Raw genomic sequence first — 25,133 nt, forward strand, 5'->3', positions numbered from 1 at the left:
AGGTGCACGACTGGGTTATCCAGGACACTGGTTCGAACCCACGTCCTACTCCAATGATTTTCTCGTAAGCATCATGTTATTGTGATTAACTTGTGCATGGGGTAACAAACAAACATTTTACCAAGATTTTGTTTGTATTTAAATATATTATTATGTAACACATCAAGACTGACACATTCCATTTCTCAAATGATTCCAGACAAAAAAGGTGGATAAATAAATCACTGCAACATTTCCCGAAGAAAGAGATGTTTGTGAACGAGACGGCGTCGTCTGCTACAGCACGAGACTCGTAAGTAACCCTTCCTCCAGCAGATGCGAGAATGTATCCAAGTTGCTTAATCATTGTTACAAAGATAATGATCAAAATGACATCAAACTTGCTCTTGCACTATGATTGTGAGATCTGATCTTGTACTGGATTTAATGTTATTTAGTGGTAAATAACGCCTCATGTAAATTGTTAATACATAATCTAGCCTCACCAAAATATAATTACAGTAGCATCTCTAAAAGATCATTTTGCCAAACAGTGTAATTTTTCATTCAGTAATTTCAGATGTATACTGTATCAGTATGGCAGGCACACCAACTCTAAAATGTTTCCCTAAATTTCTTCAACAGTTATGAGTCATTTGACTGTTCCGAGGCCGTGGCATTGATAGGCTTCATTGGCTTACTGTCAAACTTTCAAGTAAGCCATATAGAAGTTTTGTGATTTCAAGTTTTATTCTGTATTAATTACTGACATAAAAACAAATAATTATGATACCTGTCATCAACATCATCATCACCATATAGTTATTAGCAATAGAGTATCTATGAAGAAAATAATAATACAAATGTAATAATAATAATAATAATAATAATAATAATAATAATAATAATAATAATAATAATAATAATAATAATAATAATAATAATAATAGGGCACTGGTCAATACATGAAGAACAATGGGCAAATAATAGCTATACCTACTAAGTTGACATTTTCAATAGACACCAGAATATAGTAACTACGACATGACTAGAGTGTGGGTGCAGGGGAGGGTGCGTAGAGCACAAAGTGCAATGAGTAGGTCTACAGTAGGTCATTATAACAGGAATTACAATAAAAGTCTTCGGGAAGCAATGAGAAAAGGGATTACAGTGAGGGGGGCCTACGGGAGGGTGCAATGAAAACAGGGAGTGTAATGAGTACAAGAGATGCAATTAATACAAAGATATAATGTGTACAGACAAAGGTGGATTAGGTGGTGATGGAAACATAGGAAGAGAAGGTGGTACTGTAAGGCGTGCTGCCCACACAGTATGTATGGGGGAGTATAACCCGACTCCCTCTGTCTCCAGCCTAGACTTTCTGGAACCGGCGCGTTTTCTGGGTAAACTTTCTTGACATTTGGAGCCATTTTTCGTGTGTCTCTTGAAGTAGTGGATCACGGTGACTTCCACAACTTTTTTCAGTGTACTTTACTGGTAAATCATTATTGGCTACAAGTATTTCCTTTTGTTTCTATAGCTTATTTGTATTTCTAGCTTTCATCTATGCCTCATTTTCTCTTAAATACAGAAGTTGTATCTGTCCACCAAATTTATTCCCCCCATTATTTTCTATGTAAACATTAGATATCCTTTGTTCATTTTTAGGAAGTGATGTTGAATTTCCTAAGCTTGACCTGTCGCTTAGTCCTCTTAATTCAGACAAGTCTTCATCATAAACTTTTGTAGTACTCCTCAAGTTTACTTTTGTGCTTCACGATATGCAGGTCCCATGCCAGTTCCACATACCCTAGTATTGTAGTAATGGCCTCACACTGTCTGTGGTCATGAAAGAGCCCCTTGTGTCAGTTCTTAAGTATCATTCGTATCATCTTTCTCTTTATTTTTGTAGATTCCTTTAGGTCTCCAAATTCCCCCTTTCCAATTTGCATTACTCTACACTTGTTGAGATTGAATTCTAGCAACCATTTGTTTGCCAACACCCTGAGTTTGTCGAGTTCTTCTTGTAGTACTCCACAATCCTCCTCGGCTTTTATAGTCCTCATTAGTTTTACAGAACCCAACCACTTGGGGGTGGACGGTAGAGCGACGTTCTCACTTCATGCAGGTCAGCGTTCAATTCCCCGACCGTCCAAGTTGTTGGGCACCATTCCTCCCCCCCCCCCCCCCGTCCCATTCCAAATCCTTATCCTGATCCTCTTCCCAGTGCTATATAGTCATAATGGCTTAGCGCTCTCCCATGATAGTTCCCTTCCCCCCTTCCCTTTGCAGAATCTGCAAACATTGCTATGTATGAGTTCACTCCCTTAAGGAAGTCATTCACATAAATCTGAAACAATAGTGATCCTAGGCTCAAGCCATGGGGGACCACATTTATCACAACCAATCAGCTCGACACCTGTTTGAATGACGGTGTGAACCTTTGTATTTTGTTTCTCAGGTACTCCTTTATCCAATTCATTGTTTGCCCAGTTATCCTAACTTGTCTCTCATCTTATACACGTGCCTTTTGTCAGGAATTATAAAGTGTTTCTTGAGTCTAAGAAAATGCAATCTATCTAGCCTCTTGCTATGATGAATTTTTGTGGCTGTCATTGAACTATATATCAATAAGAAACTTCTCAGTAATCACTTTTCTTTTCTATTCGTATCTTTCAGAGAGTGAGAGTGAGAGAGAGGGAGGGAGGGAGGGAAGGTATAAAACAAAGTTACCAATAGGAAAAAAAGATATTGCGGGATATTCATGCCCGTGCCACCTCTTGGGTGGCTTAATCTTCATAAATCATGAAAGGAGAGAGAATAACAAATTGAAAAATTCACAATGCAAGAGTATCCAGGCAGAATAATTGCTAAATCATGTATTACCAGGCAAGGCTCATGAGCTAAAATTCAAACCTGTAAGTAATTTTAGGCAAGTAATTCAGGTGATAAAACACATACTACAATAATCCAAATCGCTATCCCATAAAACTAAGAAAACCACCAAGATTGTTAGGATATCTATACCAATAAAAAAATATATATGTAATGTTCATTCACTTGTTTGTAGCCTAATTTGTATTAAGATTTTAAATACATTCCCAAATTTCAAGTGTTACCATAAAGCTCCTCCATCTCTTCTCAGAGCATCATAGATTATTATGTTAAGAACGGTCGGCGCAGACGCAGGAAAGACGTCAACTCTGATATTCCTCTAACAGCTGATCTCAGCAGTGCTCACTGGTAAGTCAAAATATCATATAATTAAATACAAATGTAGAACTATTTGTAAGTAGTAGTAGTAGTTGCAACACTAGCAATAATAATAATACACAGAAACTCACACCAACATGATACGATATATCAATGAAGAAATTCCCCTTGGGGTGAGGCGAAGGTGAGCGGCTGGCTGTAACGCCTTAGTTGCGGGTTTGAATTTGAATTGAATTTTCTCAATAATAATAATAATAATAACTTACTTTATATGTAAGAACAATTATAATTTGTGTTATTTGGTTCAAATGAGTATCCACAAACTCATAAAGAGACTTCTCAGGCAATGACAGCAGGCCAAATTATGTCTTTTACAAGACATAAATGAGGGTGGAAAATCGTTAAAATCGTCTTTTAACCTGAAAATTCAGCAAACGGGGAACTCAAATAACGTTGGTTCCACTGTATGAGCCCAAGGCTTAATTTTAATCCAAATCTACTTGGCCATTCAAGTGTTAAAAGGTTTTATAACCTCAAACTCGCAGGCAAAATTACCAAAACATTTGATTCTAATTTCTCAAAGGTATCATGTTTTTACACAGATGTGTTACTTTATGTAAGAAAGACAAAATCGAGAAGTAAAAGGAGTCAAGAGATAAGACATTGATAAAAGATTTAAGAAACTCTCGCCCTGTGTCACACCAGATACACCCACTGGACCATAAATGTGTCTGGGGTGACCCACAACACCAGACACACCCACTAGACCATGATACATGTGTCTGAGATGACCCACAACACCATGACCCACATTGAACACAAGTTCAATCTTATCACGCTGCTCCCAAAGATTTTCTCAATAGATATATTATGCTTTTATGATTTCATTGTGCATTAACAAAACTTACTTATATCCATCCATCAACTATGTTCAGGGAGGACATAATCCAAATTGTGTTGAAGAGCTTACAGTGGACAGGAGAAACAGCCGATGAACCACAAGAAGAGGAGGAGGATAACATAGGTAAAGATATGACCAGGAAGGCAGAGAGGAATAACGAAGATGGAGCAGATGAGACCAGAGACACAATAAGAGTGGAAAACGTAATGGCATCTGCTATTCCTGACAGGGAGATGGAGCCCTTGGAACATCTAACAGGTACTAAATTAAGTGCTTGTGTTATTGTACTGTACTAAGTGTTTGATATTACGTTGATACATTATATAATAATTATTAATATGTGCTTTTACCAAAAGCACAAAACATTTATCATATAATTAAATACAAATGTAGAACTGGTACTAAATTAAGTGTTTGTGTTATTGTACTGTACTAAGTGTTTGATATTATAGTGATACATTATATAATAATTAACATGTGCTTTTGATAAGTGTCCATCCCCTCGAACTTTAATGGAGCAATGGCCTATCTTCAATCCCCAATTGTCCAAGTGGTTGGGTATCATTTTTCACCCTATCCTCATATCTCAGCTACTTGCCCTTATATCTCAGCTCTTTGACTTCATATCCCAGCCCCTTGTTCTCATATCTTAGCTCCTTGTCCTCATATCCCAGCTCCTTGTCCTCATATCCCAGCTCCTTGTCCTCATTCCCAGCTCCTGTACCTCATATCCCAGTTCCTTGTCCTCATGTCCATTTCTAGGTAAATATATATAGTCTTACTGGGTTAGTGCTTTCTTCTGATAATTAGATTTTTTACTGTACTTTATATGTTATTTAAATAATCTTGGGATATTTATTATATAGTATTTCCTTGTCGAGCTTGATAGCATATTATTGTATTAAGATATAAAACCCCTCGAAACCTGGTATACATTTTCTTCTGTATGCAATAAATGAACTAAAATTAATTACTGTATTCACAAAAATATTAAATACTAGGTGCAGATAAAGTTTTTAGCATGGGTCTGTGAAGTGTTAAAAGAACCTTAGAAGAAGCCTTGACCTTGTCATACAAGAAATGGGGGAGGCTTGGAGGAAGCCCGCATTGTGTCAGAAACAAGAAGACCCTGATATGACCACCAGTTGCATACAGGGGGCCCATTAGGCACTAAGAAAAAAGATAAAAATTAAAAAGGCACCTATCCAAACTCCTATTGTTTCAAAGTACTAATTAGACAGTTGTTTTCACAGTTAGATAAATAATAATTCCCATTTTTTGAGAGTGTGCCTGTACTGTACTGTACCAGGGGAACCCAGGTCCCCTCAGGCCAACTAATGACCTTCCCCAGGATGCCACCCGTAATATATATATACTGTATATGATATATGCAACTCATCGACTTGAGAGTGGTCCAAGACGGACCAAAATGTCGTCGTCCCTTCACTTTCTAGTGTGGTCTGGTCAACATATTTCAGCCACGTTATTGTGACTCATCACCTGCATGCAACCCATAATAGTTGCCCAACTCCCAGTTGCCTATTAACTGCAAGGTGAACAGAGGCATTATGTGAAAGGATAAATGCCAATGAAGGGAGGGAGGAAGGGCTGAACATGCCAAGGGTATCATTAATGTCCAAATGAGGACAGGTTGCGAGAACTCAGACTTACAACTTAAGAGGAGAAGAAACGGATGGGTTATGATAATTACATACAAGATCTTGAGGAATATATAAAGTGGATATAGGAAGTCTATTCAAATTAAAAAGACGCAGAACAAAGGAACATCGGTGGAAGATGGATATGCAATTGAGTAGAAGAGATGTAAGGAAGTTTTCGTTCCTTGTACGCGTAAGGTCGGCAACTTGAATTCACTGGACATGTTAAAGCCAATTGCATACAGCTTTAAAAAGAAACTTTAAAAAGCTTTAACTTTAAGCTTTAACTCATTTCCACAACTTTAAAAAGAATTATTGTGAAAATGCCAGTATTGAGAGGGGGGTATTTTATGTACCCACATCATATCTGGTGTGGGTATGTCCACGCCAGGTATAAACGACTAGGAGGTACGACATAAAATGCCAGATTTTCCTCCCCCCCCCCCCCCATTCCCTGTAGTCACTGATAGGTAAGCACTAAACTGTTTATCCTACCCTGGGATTGGACCTGGGTCCATTGATTACAACCCAAGGATGTAGACCACTGTGCTGCCAGACCCACAACACAATTACATGTTTTGAGAGAAATAACGATTGAGTAAACAGATTTCAATCTCGCTTGCCAATCCAATTTAGAGATCAAACTAAATCTGGATTAAGCGGCTCTACACGACCGTATGCATGTATTTACTCACTGTATGGTGGTGTCAGATGCGTGAGCAAGATCAGGCACAAGTGGAACAAAAAAATATTGAGGTTGTATGATGCAACCCGTCCTCAGATCAAGTCCATTCCATACAGCAATCGACCCCAAAGATGCATTCATCAATTTTAACATGCTGTTCATTCAAAATATGAGAATGTATTATGGGATCGAACCAGCATACCTGGGCTACTTACCATGAACATGGTATACCTGAACATATTATCATTGACTACCAACTGAGCCTACATGAACTCAAAAGTATCTCAACTAGACCTGCATGGAGTTTGGAAGGCACCATCCGGTGACACAAACCTCATCTTGTGAGTTACCCGCCCACATTCAGGTGTTGGTAGTGAGGGGCCCCATCTCTTGCTCCCAATCAATGTATGCCTCATGGCACTCGATGGATTAAGTCAAATTACTTCATTTGGCCAAGAGCCAAGACAACATAGCTCCTTCGGTGCCAATTCATACAAATTGTTCCAACTCATTTTATCATGTATGAGGGATTGGATGGTAAATATCTGGATCTTAAATGCGGTATAAAATATTACTTGACTTAGGACATATAGTCTGATCTTCCAGCTACTGCAGTTCTTTCTCTAATTATATATTTTATTTAAAAACTTGTACAGATTTTTATTTAGAAGGGAATTATCAGGGGAAAGTGCCAAGCCATCATGAATATATAGCAGTTTTTACTTTCAAAATTATATATATTTTTTGTTTATGACAAAGCTTACTTGTTTATATAAAATAATACTTTTCCATTCATTTAGATCATTAGAGATTCACATACAAGTATAACAATATAACAAAATTATAAGATTGTTGTCCTACCAGCTTGACTGTGGATGCTGACTGTAATAGTATTACCCATACTACACACAGAAATCACAATAACGTGATATATCAAATGAACAAATCCACAAGGGCCTTGATGAGGGTTTGAACCTATGTGCTGGAGGATCATTCAGCGCATAGGTTCGAACTCTCATCAAGGCCCTTGTGGATTTGTTTATCCATACTATTGTGGATTACATCTTATATAACAAGGATGAAGGGGGTGAGAAACCTCCAGATACCTTAGTGGTGTTCCAGGGAAGGTTTAAGAGTCTCAGTTGGATAAGTTAAGTACTCCTGAGATTCTTCGGTATTTTGAGCATCCATGGTCTGGTTAGTGGGACAAGAGTGCTGTACTTTTGAGGCCCAACTTTGAATTACCGAAGAGCTTAATGAATTAAATGTTAAACCCACAGATTGTGGTTTGTATCTTATTACAAATGTATTTTCTCTGCAGCTGCAGAAACTGACGACATAAACCATGACCTAGGGAGCAGCTCGAGCATCCTTCAAGATTTCGCCCACATTGGTCCTCAGATGGCGGTTAGTAACATATGCATGGATACCTGCTTTGAACGAGTATGCTGGGTTTAAGTTATTTTCGTACACATTCATTTTTCAAGAATACTTTTTTTTTTTGTATGTTGAACCTTCTTGAAAACTAAGTACAGTATTGCATGTATATACAGTATACCTAAATTTTCATGATAGCTACTACAGTATTTCCAGTGGTTGCCCCTGGGAATAAAAGTCTGGAAATTGTGGAAGCTTTCTCCATTCTTCCCAAATATTACTAGCTGTATTTAAGACTTAATGTGTTAACTCATTGGTGGATGCATAACTGTATGGGTGAAGATGCATCTTGTGAGCTTTTCATTGTTGAGATTTGGCAACTTAGAAATAAATTGCTTCATGTGTAAAAAGCAATTATCTTTTTTCTAGTCTGGATTAATGTTATAAATTACTGTACCTCTATTCACTAACTTTAATGTTTGTGAGATCAATCTTGTTTTGTATACAGAGTTGTCAGTTTTGTTGCTGAAGCCTTGAGGAACCCACTTCTCATATACCGACACACTGACAATAGCTCGTTGTTTTCCCCTGGACAGCCCACCTGCTATCATAACTCTCACTACAGTATTTCCCATTTCTAAACTTTCCCTTCATCTGTGCCTCTCCATCCTCTTTACTCTCAGAAAAAAAAAGTCAGGTACTTTCTTGTCGCATTCAAAATCTTTGTAGTTATATGGGCCATGCTGCTCTAACTTATGTGCTAATCTTTTATGAGGAACAATATTAAATGCTTTTTGAGTCAAGAAGAATGTAGTCTATCCAGTCTTTTTTTTTTCCTCAAATTGTACTTGTGAAACTCTGTAGTCAGTTCAGTGTTCTTCCCATGTCTAGCCTGGAGCCAGGCTGTCATTGAACTATGAAATTGATCAGGCATATTGCCTTATAATTATAAAGTTTTTCTTCTTCAGGTTCTCCAACATACGCTTCCTTATTACTTTCTTCAGTACTTTCCAAGTAATGTATGCAAGCTCATTGTTCCTGTCTCTTTATTCAATGTTAAGACTAAAATTTGCCTTTTTACAGGAGCTCTCTAGTGTAATATTTTATTCAAAATCCTAGTTTACAGGTAAGAGTACCCCTGCAGCCTACTTTAGCAGCCTCTTCCAGCAGCCATATTGGTCTGGTCCAACTGCCTTTGTTGTCTAGTGTCTGTAGGTGTCTTTTACCTCTTCAGTAATTATTATACTATACAGCTCTGTCTAATGTTGCTACTGGCCATCTGCTGTCTCTTGCCCTCAGTCTCCACTCTGATTCTGCTTTATAAACCTACCATTATTTCGTCAAGTTCTTCATACACCATTTTCCATTAGGAAAATGTCCGTAAGAAAATAATGACAGCAAACAAGGTGTCACATCAGAAAATATTTTTAGTAGTACATACTATCTATGCAAAATCTTTTAGGCAGTTCTATTTCATTTATGACACCATGGGAACTGTTCTATAGGAAATTCTCCTTTACCTTATCTTTATACCTAAGAAAAATCATTAAGTCCCATTCTTGTCTAATTCTAAAAACTTTTATCCATTATGTGGAAATGTGCCCCTCTACAGACAGGTAAACAATGAATCCTGTGAAGACTAATGAACAGTGAATTAATCAAAGACAATCAGATTAACAGTGTTGCAATAAACAGTAATTATTTCATCTTTTCTTTGAGTAGATAAATATAGAATACAACTACACACTACTAGTGAGGCAATAAAACTTGATATTAATTTGATAAAACTTCAAACTAACTAATTAAAAAGCTACAGAGTTGTTGTCAGAACAAATCCACAAAACACCCAGACATTATAGAAGTGAACAAGACAATGTTTCAGACCATTATCAAATGTAACTTGATGATGGTCCATGATTGACTAACTAATGTGAAATTTAGTTTACAAGATGTAAACTGTTATTTATAGTAGTGATCTTAATTTCAAGCCCTTCTGGAACTGAAATTTTGTACAGACAATGAGTCTTTGTACAGGGTACTGAGAGTTTGTCTTTATATATGCTCTCTTCTTAACATATGGTGTCAACTGTCATTTTCCTCCTGCTAAAACCAGCATTATATTCTAATAGTCACAAAATCATAGGGTGATCATTTACAAAACATACAGTATAAGCATACGTTTCAGATGCTCTAAATTCATTTTTGTTTACGGCAGATGTGGTTAGTTGACCTGGGTGATGGGCGGGTTTCATCTGAAGAGGGACGTGCAGGCGTGTGTAGGGCGGCCAACGCGCTCACAAAACACCACGGCTGGCTAGGATCCATTGCTGCAAAACTCCTCATGTTTGTATAGTACAATGAGTTCACTACTGTACTTGTATTGACAAATCAGACTTCCTATATTAACTAAAAGTATATCAAAACATCTTTTTCACTTTTTCAACAAAAATGAATTGTTTTCAAAGTTTTCTTCAAACTTTATTAATTATTGATTAATGCATTAACAAGATCCCCTTATATTAAATTCTTTTGAATTTTCAACATGTTCAATTGAATTTATTGAAGAATTCAAAAAGACTTAATATTCCCACCAAATGCTTATGGCTTCACCCAATCCTTAGAAAATAAACCAATGTAGTTTGAAAACCAGGAAATGGCAAAATAGCTAATGCCAAACAGCATGTAAGCAAGATATCTGATAATTTCCTTTCCCATTGTATTTGTATATTACCATTAAAGGCAACAATTGCCCGTTTCAAATTTTTTCCTATATTAACTAATATTAATAATTTCAGTTTTCATGGACAGGAAGCTTGTATATAAATATATATACATGTACAGTGTATACTTCATGCGCACAAATGGAATTACTGTACTGGCAAAGTAGGGAGATGGATCTGTAACTTCCTAACAAACGGAACCCCACAATGTAACTGTCAACAAACTAAACTGAATATTTCACCATGAAAAGCTCAGTCCCCTAAGGTACCGTGCTTGCTCTGGTACTTTTCCTCATCCTCATATCGGATACAACTACAGTATCTGATATGAGGAGATACAAGGATACAACTATAGTACTGTACAGTATCATCCTCTCCGGGATGAAACTATATTGTCTACTCTTGTGAAAATTCTAGAGGACACAGCAAACCTCCAATCCTATGTTAATTAAGTCTTTCAGTGGACTGCAGAAAATAACATGATGTTTAATGACGTTCCAATTACTGGGCTCTGGAAAAAATATATAAAAACATCAAAGCAGAAACCACATAAAACAGCCAAGCCACACTATTGAATGAAAACACAACGTAAAAGATTTAGGATTAATCGTGTAGGAAGAACCTTACTTTTAATGAATACAATAAAGTTACTGTCACAGCTTCAAGAAAAATGACAGGCTTGGTAACAAGAACCTTCCAAACAAGAGATGCCACACCAATGATGATATTTTTTAAAGATATTGGTGCTCTCTAGAGTAGAATATTGTTGCACATTAACTGCCTCATTCAAAACTGCAGAAATTGCTGAGCTGGAAAATTTCTGAGATCCCCTAACATTTTTAAATCTGTATTCCTTTTAGTGCAGGTGGGAGATGCATATTTTACACAAAAAATATTAATTAATAAATCTAATATAATACTCTAATAAAAACCTAGAAGGGGTACTACCTCTGGTGCAAGTGTAGGGACCCATAGCCTCAGAGAAGAAAATAAAGAGTACTCAGAGAAGACCTTGTGGATCCTCACTGAACACTTTGGTATTTTCTTCTCCTACCACCCCTATTCTTTTGGCATGTGTGTATATTTATCTAACTTTATTTGAAAATGTCATTACACAAAAAAGTTACAATATTGATTACATACTCTAATATATATATATTCCATACCTGCACACAAAAATACCCCCAAACGAGACCAGAAGACATGGCAGGATGTGCAAAATTGCCCCACTGAAACCATAGTGCAATACGCATGCTGAAAGAACTTGATCAACATCAAAGGCCCAAGACATTTCAACACTTCTACACATACGGGGCATAACTGGCCAACAACTCTCAGTGTTCAAAAAAGAACTTGACAACACCTCCAAAGGATACCTAATCAACCAGGCTGCGAGCAGCCACATCGAATAGCCTGGTTGATAAGACTAGCAACCAGGAGGCCTAGTAAGAGACTGGGCCATCTGGGGCATTGATCCTCAGAATAATCAAGTAGGCTTGTATCAAGGTACCCCCAAGGTTGAACTACAGGTACTGGCCTCCCAGATGCAGCTGCTGTGTGCCTGCCTAACTCCCGGGTACCTACTTACTCTAGGTGAACAGATGCCCAACCATTTCTGTCCCACCCAGGATCCCCAACTGTAAATTGAGAACGAAACTAACTACTACGAGACCCTATATTTTTATCTAGGCTGTTGTCTTCATGCCTCACACAAGTGGAACATTAATAAATAATTGATATTCAAATTGGAAACAAATTCTGGAGCACCCAATACACACAAACATCATACACCACCCATATAAAGGATTAAGCTCTTGCCTTTGTTTATAACTTCAGTTCATTTGCAAAAATGCAACGTATCAGTTTCACACACCTGACTGACTACTACTCTTACTTTTTCCCCAGGAGAACATTTGTTGGAGCCCTAGCCAAGGATGAGCCCACAAGGAGCCTGCTGCAGGAGGCGGGTGTGGCCATGGGGACACCCACCTGCCCAGGCAGTAGCTAGAAAGCAGCATGATGTAGGAAACAGGCACCTCCACTCCCCCTTAATGCTAACTTTGAGATATACACAAAAGTTATGCCATTCTATAGAACCGGGTGCCATGCTGTGTTCAACAGTGCTGCTATGCAGCACGACAACTGTGCTGTACGGAGTGGCATCACTGTGCTGTAAGGAGCGGCATCACTGTGCAGCAGTACTATGCAGCGCCACAATTTAGTTAGAAAGAGAAAAAGTGTGTGCGAATTACACAAGTGTAAATGAACAAATGAACAAAGTGCATCACGTTAGTGTGATCTCTGTGTGTACACAAGTGTAATGTAATTACCTAAGTGTAGTTACAGGATGAGAGCTACGCTCGTGGTATCCCATCTTCCCAGCACTGTCATATAACACTTTGAAGGTACTGATGGTTTTGGCCTCCACCACCTTCTCACTTACCTTGTTCCGTCTACCACTGTTTAAAATTGAACCCGTTGGGATGATGGATGAGGGTTGAGCACTGGCTGCTCTACTAGCCTCACTCTCCATCCCCTCTAAGAAGCAACTTTTGACTTTGGGTTGAACTCTGGACTGCAAGGCCGCCAAGAACGCTCCCACAACTGGGCTACGACTGCTTCTGTCCATATACACATGTGTGTCTGTCACACATGTATGCACATGTGTACACATACCTTATACACCAATTTAATACACAGATTATTACTACAAGCTGTTATAAATCTCATTGTAGCTTCCAGGATACAATAAAAAAATTATTTCAAAATAAAATACATTGTGTATGTCATTTTATTTTGGTACCAATAAGGTCTTAAACAGACTATTTCATAAATAGTGTACACTTTTAAATAAAGATCATTAAAAAAAAAATTCTCCAAGTGGATTGACTGGTGAGAGTCCTGTCTTCAGTTAGCTACTCAAGATCTAGCTCTAGATTTATTTTTATTGCCTTTTGTCGGACGTCCTTTCCTCTTGTTTCGAGCTCCGGGTTTTAGCATTGCTGGCATTTTTTGGTCATCTGCAAAACTCTTAGCGGTGTTTCTTTTAATGTTCCGCTTCTTGCCGCCAAACCCATATTTCTTATCTTTCATAATTCTCTTTCCTCGAGCCCTTTGGGAGAAAAGTGCAGAGGATTATTAAATATCCTACATGAATCCAATGATGCAAAAAATATTTTGTATTACATTTGCCATAGAAAATGGTAATACAGTGGAACCTCGAATAACAAATTTAATCCGTTCCGGCGCCGTGATCGTCATGTGAAACGGACGTCGTACAAAAAAATGTCCCCATTGATAATAATGGGAATCAAATTAATCCATTCTACCACCGAAAAACATCAATATGATATTCGATGTTTTAAATAATGGAGCAGCCTACCTTACATAACAAATCTTTATGACATTTTATGGTTTACTGAACAAACCTTTATGACATTTTTCTTCAAATTTGTTCAATATTTGTTTTTCATTTGTCTTATAGCAAAGGGTTCGTTCAGTGTTCGGCAGGTAGGCTGCTCCATGTTTCTTAAATAAAAACGAAAATAAAAATAATAAAAAAAAAATTAAAAACAGAATAAATGCCAAAAAGGTTTGTTCAGTGGTCTCCAAGCCCAGGAGACCCAGGTCTAAATCCAGTAAAAAATCTGAAGAAGTCTTCCCTCCACACTATTGAGGGGACCTACCACAAAAGGTTGCACAAAACAACCTATACTTGCTGTACTTCCTTAAGAGGGAAAGGTGCTAGCCCACCACAGAATACAGGCAGGACAATAAGACGTAAACCATACATGTGGAGGAACCAGAGCCTCTATATCATTTACGAGGCCACAAGGAAACCTTCCCAGTCAAACCACCCAAAGAGAGAATAGAAGCCAGGAGCTTCAGCCAGAACTCCTGTGTCAACAGCTAAAATAGAGCTAGAGGGGAAACCACCCAAGTAGATTCCTGGAGCTATCCAAAGACCATGCTACAAAGCCTGCTATGACATCCCACATGACAGAAGGATAACGGGAAAAACGTGAGCCACTGCCACTGCAGAAGAGGCATGCAGGCACAGAGCTCAAGCCAATAAGCTTAGCAAACACTGCCTGAAGGTGGAAGGTAAAGAGCATGCCAATAACTGCAGGATATCTGCCAACAGGAGAAAGTCCTTAATCCTATGTTCCCCGGAATATGACCTGCCAAATTGTTTAACAACCAGGGGCCAGATTCACGAAGCAGTTACGTAAGCACTTACGAACCTGTACATCTTTTCTCAATCTTTGGCGCTTTGTTTACAATTATTAAACAGTTAATGAGCTCAGAAGCACCAGGAGGCTGTTATAACAATAACAACAGTTGATTGGGAAGTTTTCATGCTTGTAAACTGTTTAATAAATGTAACCAAAGGCGTCAAAGATTGAGGAAAGGTGTATACGTTCGTAAGTGCTTGCGTAACTGCTTCATGAATCTGGCCCCAGGTACCCATTTTACTGTTGGGTTAACCCTTAAGCTGCTAAGGGGTCCTGAGGAGATTTACACCCCTGTGCACAAGAAAAAAAATCTAAAAAATTATTTCATCTTCTAAAAATATTAATTTGTGTTTCCCCAACAATTCCACTTGTGGTGTTATTACACTATATACAGATGCTATATATAAGTATCCATAAGTTTTGTTCACCACATCTGTACAACTAAGCTGATATAGTTAGTTCAGGCACTAAGAGACGTCGCGACATACAGTAAGCTGGCGGCTGCCTCCCTCACTCATTCTAGTTCACACACACTAAAATTTCTCCCCCAACAATACTGTTTGTGGTGTTATTACACTATATACAAACATTATATATAAGTATCTATACGTTTTGTTCACCACAACTGTACAACTAAGCTGATATAGCTTAGTTCAGGCACTAAGAGTCGTCGCTACACACAGTCAGCTGGCTGCTGCCGCCCTCACTCATTCAAGGTCACACATACTAAATTTCTTCCCCAACAATACTGTTTGCAGTGTTATTACACTAATACACACATTATATACAAGTATCTACATTTGTGTTCACCATAGAGAACCACTGAGCTGGTATGGTGAATGCAGACAATAACAGGTGGCTATGCTATCTCTCTCTGTCCCTCAGCATCACTCCTCCCACAGCGCTAATTATCACAACAATCCTGCTACTATCACAATCCTGCTCATTTTTATCACAGTCAGGGGTCATCTGTAATACTATCATCGCTAAATAATAGCAGTTATATATTTATTTTGACATTTTTCGGCGATGCTGTGGTCACAAGCTAAACAGCAATGCTGTTCGGTCATGCTGCATGCGCCAGCCTTGGTTGCTCCAACAGTACTGTGGCTCTCACACCGGAGAATATTGTCCACAATTTTTTTTAAACATGGGTCTGTTTACAAGAGCCCTGAGGAAGCTAATGTGATCCCCGTGTAGACGCGGGCCCTTTGAATCGTGCCTGGCACCCTATGGCGTACATATACGACATGCGCGCCGTGGGACATGTTAATCATGGCGTATATATACGCCATGCACAGTTTAAGGGTTAAACAGAGGTTACAGTTAAGGATTTGCGCCTAATAAATCCTCCCTGGCCAGGATACGAACCCAGGACAAAACGCTCACGAAATGAAAGGCGAGAGTCCTACCACTACTTCACTGGGACTACAAACACTTCCAAACACTTGTCACACACCTCCATTGTCTTGTGCATTTTATAACAATGAGCCCACCTGCAATGAAATGAGCCTCTCTGCAGACTAATAACAATGAACCCATCAAAAACTATCAGGTAAACAATGTTGCAATTCAATTATCTCTCATATTTTGTTTGAGTGAAAAAATATGGGAAGTAATAGAACTAAAAACAGATATTCATTTGATAAAACTTTGAAGATGCTAAGCAGAAAAGTTTGTTCCATGGTCAAAAGAAATGCACACAACACCCACACATTAGAGAAGTGAAGACCTGTTTCAATCCATCCTGAACAATTATCAAATGCTACGTGATAATAGTTCACAATAGACTTTACCATCTTAGTGCACACACATCTAATGTGGGGTTTAGTACAAGTTGTACCATCTTACCGCTTCATGTCCTTTTTGAGCTGAGATTTCGTCTTGCTACCTCCTTCGCGCAGTGGAGCACCATCCTCCAAGAAATCTATAGTATCTGTTTTGCCCTAAAGAAGAAAAATTCAGTTAATACCACATTAATTACTACAAGGACATTCTTTTGACATGCCAATCATTGAAAGGCTTCCCCTTCAAAGTTTCTTCATATATCTTGTAAGATAAAAGCACCCATGATTTAAAAAGAAGAAATATGTAGACTTAAACGAGGTCCTCAAAACAAACTTAAAGGAAAATACTCTTCTGAGCATAAAAACAACTGTACAGTATCCACTCAATTTAACGGCCTCTTTTATACCGATCTGCCGGTATTAACGACCGGTTTGGGAGACCAGTATCTGGAGACTGCTATACCGGTCTGTGGTCGATATTACCGACGGTCTGTCAGTATTGGGTTTGTTGTGGCATCAGCGTCCCCTCACATGGCGACCAGGCCACCGACCTGGATTGTCCAGAGTCATATATTACATCTTAATATACTTTTAAAATGATTCACTTTAATGAAGAAAATTGTAAATTATTATTAATAAAATATTTTGAAACAGTTTTTATTAAGCAAAAGTCTTTGTTTTCTTATTAAATACCTTTTATAGTATAGGCACTAGGTATTTTTTTTCCCACGAACCTAGAATGTACTCCGCCGGGCCATGTGTTCCCATTGTTTACTCTGAACTCGCGCGGCTAGCTTCAATTGTGAAGGATATTACTGTACTGTAATTGTGATCTTTTTAATTTACAAAAATGCCAAAAGTTACCCAAAGGAAGCGCCTGACGGTTGCACAGAAGCTGGAGTTAATTAAGAAACTTGATAAAGGATATTCTCATGCACGAGCAGCAGCAGAGTTTATCATCGGGAAAAGTACAGTAAGTGACATCAAGAAACAGAAGGATACTCTATTAAAATATGCCTGAAAATAAGTGTACATACTGTATGTACCCTGTATACAATATAAACAATATAAAACAAGCGCTGCAGAGGATGACGTAATCTTCACAGCTTCGTAATCTTCAGCTTCATTAAAAGTAAGTCAATTTACCAATTTTATTATAGTATTACAAGATATTGTTTTTTTTCAACAAAAGCTACATATTAGTCTCTGCAAATGTATATTCTATCGTCAGCAGAGAATAGGTGAGCTCAAAATATTTCGTCTTGGCTAGCTCTCAGTGACAAGGCTCGATCGCCATTGTTATGGCATGGCCGCCACAGCCTGTGTTGTAACATTAAAAATACATTACCTGCACTGTTCAGGGTAAATCAAAACACATCTCTAAAATATTATTGAGAAAATATTAACTTGCTGATTGATACATGAAATATTTTGCAATACAAAGGAATGAATCAATTTTTTCCCACCCATCTGGGCTTGATCAGACCGTGTTCACACATCATCCATGCAGCAACCAACAACTGGCTTAATCGTCGGTGTGGCACTAAATTGGAATGCAATTACACAATGAACTTTATTTAATTTTAGTTATACAGTATAAAATATATCCTACCTGAATGATACTTGAAAAATTACCCGACCCGACTTAACTTCGGAAATAACGGAGCTCCGGAAATAACGAATAGGGCTCAGCCCCATATAGGCCGTTAAATTGAGTGGATACTGTACTCTGTAATAAACTCAAGAAATACAATAATGATACTGTAACTCAAAGTAGTTCCAAGACGACACATAAATTTTTGTTATAAAGAAGTAAACATACCTTTCGGAACTTCTTGATCTTTTCCAACATTTCCCGTTTTTCCTTGTGCTTCTGTTGTTCAACTTCTACTTGAACCTTCTTTCCATACTTCTTAATTTCACGAATCTTCTTGACTCGCTCACTAATTTGTTGTCCCACTTGTTTTTGCATCAGTCTTTTTCGAACCTTTTGAATGAGGAGAAAATTTTAATACAAATGACAAGACAAGATAGCCATCAGAAATGAGCTTAGGTAATTTCCCCATTTCTTCAGTCACATATATTACTAGCAATACTCCTGTTTCATATTTCTGTGGGGAATAGAGGTATATAAGAACATAGGAATAAAGAATCGTAAATGCCTATTGGCTCATTTGAGGCAACTTATTTTTATATCCCCCTAAACATATTCATAAACATTTTTAAGCTATGTTTAAGCCACACAAGGGAAATGTCAAGTGAGGTGTGGGCAGATAAAAACAGTTCACATCATGACGAACCAAACATATCTAGTCAGAATACTGTTGCAGAATTTTAAAAGATGATTAAAGCTTTTCTAAAAACAATAATCCTGTTTTAATATTTGGAATAATTTGTCTTTTAAAAACTAACAATTTCACTTACGATTCACCAGAGGCTCGGTCTTGTGCCTAACACCTCGTGCCATTTGAGGTGCAGAACCCCACTGAACCTACACTTATGACAGACAAACATGATGCTCTTTATGCAAGGTGTTATAAAACCTGATAATAGTGATGTGGTACATGTTTACAATACCACCTTCATCACTTTCCATTCTCCCTTTCTTATCATACTGTGTTGCCTTTGTTAAACTTTTTTTTTTTTTTTTTTTAGATGAACCACCCCTTATCTTCTACACCATCCCCACTGATATATCATAGGTAACATCTGATTCTCTCTTTCCTCTCATAATTACCCCCATGATTAACCACTTTTTATCTGCAACACCACAATTTGTACATACACTATCATACAACTTAATAGCTAAAGGATTAAATGCATTAAGAGCTCTACTCTATACACAATCCACTCCTCATTTTACAACCAGGTTCCTAATTATTACTCTGTAAACAGTGAAGCTATGGTAACCAATCATCCCATCCCATCCAAGGCTCAAACCCTGGGTCTTCTCACCTTCTGCATATGTTCATCACTCTTTGCCATCTGAGCAAAGTAATCATTTGGTCTGAGAGTTGGGAGGCCAAGGCTACCGAGGCGTTCAAAGCCATCCATAACCGCTGCCTGTGCTTGTCTGTAGAATGTCATTTCTCGGGTGAAGTCATTATGCACTGGGTCATCCTCAAGGGTGAAATGCTTATTCTGGCTTTTCATGCGCTTTTGTCTTGTCTGTGCATGTTCCACAATCTGCATGAAAGAAATATTCAGAAATCAAAATTTTACTTTTCTAACAAATACATTGTCAAAATTCAAGAAGACTAATACATGTTATTATTACTCCTTTTTCCTACTTTTGTGGGGTGAGTGGCATCAGCCCTGAGTAGACAGGAGAGCAGCATAGGAAAATACTATTCAAAACTGCATCACTCACCATATCTTTCACACACTATATATATATCTTTATCATATAACGCTTCAAAGCGTTATATGACAGAGTGCTGGGAAGGCGGGACACTACGAGCGCAGCTCTCATCCTCTAACTACACTTAGGTAATTACACTCAAAAACATCGTAAAGAGCCAGCACCACTCAACCATCACATATGATTAATGCTACCTGTGTGGTGCTAAGTTCACACATTTTAACACTCGCTCGCTATGGTTATTATATTGGAGGTGGCTGTAATGGGTGAGGTGATTATAATAGGTGGTGATGGCTATAACAGAGGGTGGTGTTAAAATGGAAGGAGAAAAAAAGAGTTAGAGATGGAGGGGATTGTAAGGTATATAGAATAACAATACATACATACTACGATAGGAAAATATATGCCAGATGTCTTTATATGATATTACTGTACAGTACTTTCAAACTGGTCATAATATGCACTGGGCAAAAATAAATGATTATACCCTATTAAATAAAACCAAACAAAATTTTGAAGCCATTTTGCATGTTGTATTCTGGGATACTGACCAAAAGCTGACATCACATTCTAATTTAACCAAACCAAGCCTAGCATACCTCAACTTAATACATCCTAACCTAACAATATATATTGTTTTAACAAATGGAAAATAAGCTGTCAAATCATCTTGTGTAGGATTTAACCATACCTGGAGAGGGTTCTGGTAATTCTACTCCTGAGCCCGGCCTGAGGCCAGGCTCGACTTGTGATAAACCACATCCCAGTAAGATATACAACAAAAACACTAACCTCTGCATCAAGCTCTGGTGCTAGGGGTGCAGGGGGATTGGTAATATCAAACCGTTCAGTCCAAGGCAGAGAAAGTTTAAACTCTGCTAACTTTTGCTTCAAGCCATTCTGTGGGAGAAAAATAGAATTAATCACATGATACCTACGTATAGATCTTGTAGCACCAACATGGGTCTTGTATACCTGGAAGGGAAGGGAATTATCAGGGGAAAGTGCCAAGCCATTATGACTATATAGCACTTCGAAGAGCTCAGGATAAGGGATGGAATGGGAGGAAGGAATGGTGCCCAACCACTTGAACGGTCAAGGATTGAACGCCAACCTGCATGAAGCGAGACAGTCACTCTACCATCCAGCCCAAGTGGTTGGGCAATTGTATACCTGGAGCGGGTTTGTTCTGGGAGTTCTATCCCCCCCCCCCCCCCGCCTTGCCTGGGGTGTAGCACCAAAATGAGTCCTGTAGCAAAATAGTCGTATGTCCTTGACTCACAATCAAAGAGACCTGGGTTAGAGAATACATCAACAGAGTAGATGTATTCTACTGAATAAATACAAAGACAAATTATTTAAGTATCACCCCTTTCTGTCATTTTCATTTAAAACTTCCATGTATAGACTGGACAAGTACACAAGTATGAGTAGTTCAATTGTTGAAATTTATCAGCAACCCATTGAAAATAGAATCAAATGTGATATTTCTTAGATGATTCAGTCACAGTCTTTAGGCCTCACTACATTTTTTCTACATTATTTGTATGAATAGAAAATTTCAACTTACCACATCATTTTTAAACTCTTTAATTACTTTCTCATTGAGGACGTGGAGACCTGGTTTCAGCTCTCCTCTCGAAAATGCCTCTTGCAGCTGTTGAGAAAACAGTTTTAATCAAGCCATTCATCAATACAGTATAAGGATAGCCTACTACTAAATAATTTTTTATTTAGTTTTTAATTAATTTTTTTTTAATTTAAACAAAAAAACTGTGCAGCACTAATAATTTAAAACAAGTTATTCTTTGTGCCAAACAAATATAAATTACTTTAGGGGTCTATATATATAATCTACTGACAGCATCAGACAAATTTTAAGAAAATTACCTCAACGTCTGAATCATTCTCCTCATTGGCTTCTCGCTCATCTATGTCCGAGTACTCTGTATCCGAATACTCTTCTCCGCTGTCACTTGCCATCGTTTGTGGAAGAAAAAAACTTTTTTGGCTTCAGTATCTGTTTGGAACATGCAAAATTATTGAGACAACACACTGGTAAGAGATCTGCCTGTGATTTACATACACTCTTAGTTATGTGTTCAGTGCAGAGACAGGGGATGGCTACATTCCAAATACTGTACAGTATTGATAGTAAAACGCATAGGAAGAACTTTTGCCCCATGGTCATCTTGATATTGTTTAAATAATCTTATAATTTGAAGTATAAAATATTATTTTCATATTCTAACAATCGCCATAATAATGTACATGCAAGACATGACCCATTTCAAAATTTCAAGTTTTTTGCCGGCTTTAATTATATCTTGACAGAAAAAAATTGAGCTTCAACTGAAGTGAAATGCTTGAGCCAGTCTCTTGGTTATCCCTCAAGCCAATGGCCTATGTATGTACAGACACAATTCTTCCTTCAAGGATCTGATGACTGCCATCATGAAAAATATTTCAAATACTGTACTGTAGCCTGATCATATAGTTGGGGAAGGATGAGTGATGAGTTTAAACTCCAGCCACCACCTAGGGATCACTCACTATCTTACAAAAAAATTAACATTACTCTAATACTGTAATCCCTTCCAAACATCAATTTACATAATGCAACATCAATTATCACTCAGCTAACTACTGACTGGGTAATCAACAGCTTCCCTGACTGCTACAACAGGGGCAAAAAAGTGTAAATAGAAAAAATAAAACTTGCCAGATCTAAACAGGCAAATATGAACTTTGAAACCTAAAACAATTTGACATAATGCATGATACTGTGTGATGCGTATTGTATAGCACTGTACAAAACCAGTAACAGAAAATTTTACAGACAAATGGTCCATATATGCAATCATTTCTATCATGGTAGCAGAGTTCAAAGAAGGTGGAAAGTTGTATGATTTTACATCATCGGTACTCTTTAAACACGGCTATCATATCCTATCCCAACCTAACCTATCCTAATCAAATTATAAAAGCAGTTTACTCAATATACAGGGTCCTCTAATGAAGGAATGTCACATCATACCAAAGATGGTTTGCCAATAAATTTGAAAGCCTGCCTGCCTAACACAAACTTGTCTAACCTAACACAGCCTAATTTAATTACTATAGTTTCAATACAATTAGAAAATAAACTGTCTAAACCTTGCGTCCAATTTAATCATAACCCTAGCACAGTGGGGTCATATTTAATCATAACTGCCTCCACAATCATATTTCACTACACTTGAAATATGATTGGCAATGGGAACAAAATTGTAGTGGTGATCAAGAACTTTGTATTTACGAGATTTGGCTGCTTCCCAGTGATTGGAAGTACCTCCTGCCTGTGCAGCATGGACGTCAACATCGATGATGGCTAAAGTTGAAGCCAACTTCGGCCAACGTAGGTGTTGGCTAAAGTTGAAACGCAAGTATAGTCCCACACCAACTGTCTGCCATTCGTCCAGGGGTTCACCGTAATCGCGTCAGGGCGACCGACAGGCTCATCAGAGTTGCAGGGCATTAGGTAATGAGGTTTTCTGCTGGACAACCGGCTGTGGTAAGGCTCCTCTTAATAATGTCATTAACCTCACTGTGTCTTGCATGCCATCCTCCTGTCCTTTGGCAGAGAAGGCCGTGACATCCATACCTGTCGGTCACTGCCTCGCCGCAAATACACATGTATTCGGTGTGGATTGGGGCAGCGAGGCGGAGAGCCACGGCAATTCGGAGGGCCTGCGGTGTGAAACCCGTGCCGGTTGCTGACTAAGTCGAGCAGTGTCATGCAGCTTCTAGGCCTGTTGCAGCTGCTTGGTCTACAATGGGGCGATCCCAGCTGGATTGCTTGTGGGCTATGGGCAATAGCATTTAAAACCTATCTAATGTAACCTAACCCAATCTAATCTAATCATCTGTTCAGTTATGACAAATTAAAAGCGAGCTTTGTCGGAAACACCAGTGTAGAATTTAACAATAACCTCCTTACCGCCGCGCCTCCACCATCATATTTCACCACACTCAAACTACAAAATACCCAACACCACATGTTAAATCCCTAGGTATATCGCATACTCACGGTATCACTAATTTATATAATCGCTTGATGTTGTTGAGTGATTGAGGGGGCGAGGACAATCGAGGGAAAAATCACTTGCTGTAACCAAGGTCCTGCTGATGACCGCCACGTGAGGAGAGGCTGGTCCTCTTATTTACGTTCGCGATCATCAATCCGACTCGAGTCTTTGACAAACAGTTCTATCATTTTTTACCACATTTTAACAAAAATTTTACCATTAATCCCATATACTGAACAATTTGAAAGATGTGTAAATTTCTTCAAAAGGTCAGATGTAACACAAACAAGGAGCAACGGTTTTAAGCTCAACAAGCCAGTGATGTTAGCCCTATGGCCACTCAATCGTTCCTAGTATGAGAGTCGACTTAGTTCTGGAAGGATTTTCCTTGCCCCATGTTGAACTTTCTCTAAATATTAAAGCACCTATGTCTGTCTAAAGATGAGGGGCGCCAAGCTTGGCTACAATAATTCAAGTGGGGCACACCAGAGACTTATGCAGTTGAATAACTACATTATTTCCATTGAAGTCACATACAGTATTCGCTTTATTATTCCAAGATTTTTTTTTACTGCAGCTCCTGTATTCACCTAGTTGTATTCACCTAGCTGTGTTTGCGGGGGTTGAGCTTTGCTCTTTCGGCCCGCCTCTCAACTGTCAATCAAATGTTTACTAACTACTTTTTTTTCTCCACACCACACACATACACACACACACACACACCAGGAAGCAGCCCGTGACAGCTGACTAACTCCCAGGTACCTATTTACTGCTAGGTAACAGGGGCATTCAGGGTGAAAGAAACTTTGCCCATTTATTTCTGCCTGGTGCGGGAATCGAACCCGCGCCACAGAATTACGAGTCCTGCGCGCTATTCATCAGGCTACCAGGCCTCCCCATTCCTGTCCAATCACTTGGAATTGGCTGGATGGTAAAGCGACGGTGTCGCTTCCTGCAGGTCGACGTTCAATCCCCGACCGTCCAAGTGGTAAGGCACCATTCCTAACCTGCGTCCCATCCTTATCCTGACCCCTCCTTCCCAGTGCTATATACTCGTAATGGCTTAATTGGCGCTTCCCCCTGATAATTCCCTCCCTCCCTCCCTCTTGCTGTACAACTTTCAGGGAATGATGGCTCCTGACTCCGAGGT

At 38.5% G+C, this 25,133-nt stretch overlaps 2 protein-coding genes across 2 annotated transcripts; one reads left to right on the plus strand and one right to left on the minus strand.

Annotated features, from left to right (window-relative positions):
* The first annotated feature begins 202 nt into the window (after positions 1 to 202).
* Positions 203 to 13,310, plus strand: LOC123758882 (uncharacterized). The gene is made up of 7 exons (XM_045743653.2): positions 203 to 292; positions 625 to 694; positions 3,125 to 3,222; positions 4,128 to 4,351; positions 7,758 to 7,843; positions 10,029 to 10,156; positions 12,439 to 13,310. The coding sequence occupies exons 1-7, from the start codon at positions 249 to 251 to the stop codon at positions 12,539 to 12,541; spliced, it is 753 nt and encodes a 250-aa protein (XP_045599609.2). The 5' UTR covers positions 203 to 248; the 3' UTR covers positions 12,542 to 13,310.
* On the minus strand, positions 13,311 to 24,144 carry LOC123761092 (probable rRNA-processing protein EBP2 homolog). The gene is made up of 8 exons (XM_069328845.1): positions 23,986 to 24,144; positions 21,807 to 21,936; positions 21,487 to 21,573; positions 20,709 to 20,816; positions 19,511 to 19,741; positions 18,378 to 18,542; positions 16,620 to 16,714; positions 13,311 to 13,645 (listed from the first exon to the last, which is right to left on the minus strand). Exons 2-8 carry the CDS (start codon positions 21,897 to 21,899, stop codon positions 13,453 to 13,455), a joined length of 972 nt encoding a protein of 323 aa, XP_069184946.1. The 5' UTR covers positions 21,900 to 21,936; positions 23,986 to 24,144; the 3' UTR covers positions 13,311 to 13,452.
* Positions 24,145 to 25,133: the final 989 nt, after the last annotated feature.

The sequence above is a fragment of the Procambarus clarkii genome, chromosome 22 (genome assembly GCF_040958095.1).
Source record: "Procambarus clarkii isolate CNS0578487 chromosome 22, FALCON_Pclarkii_2.0, whole genome shotgun sequence".
Lineage (NCBI taxonomy): Eukaryota > Metazoa > Arthropoda > Malacostraca > Decapoda > Cambaridae > Procambarus > Procambarus clarkii.

Coding starts and splice junctions, on each gene's coding strand:
- LOC123761092 (XM_069328845.1), bottom strand. CDS start 21,899: ATGGCAAGTGACAGCGGAGAAGAGTATTCGGATACAGAGTACTCGGAC. Junction 19,742..20,708: donor CACCAGAGCTTGATGCAGAG/GTTAGTGTTTTT, acceptor TCTTTCATGCAG/ATTGTGGAACATGCACAGAC. Junction 16,715..18,377: donor AGATCAAGAAGTTCCGAAAG/GTATGTTTACTT, acceptor TTTCTTCTTTAG/GGCAAAACAGATACTATAGA.
- LOC123758882 (XM_045743653.2), top strand. CDS start 249: ATGTTTGTGAACGAGACGGCGTCGTCTGCTACAGCACGAGACTC. Junction 4,352..7,757: donor GCCCTTGGAACATCTAACAG/GTACTAAATTAA, acceptor TTTTCTCTGCAG/CTGCAGAAACTGACGACATA. Junction 10,157..12,438: donor ATTGCTGCAAAACTCCTCAT/GTTTGTATAGTA, acceptor CTTTTTCCCCAG/GAGAACATTTGTTGGAGCCC.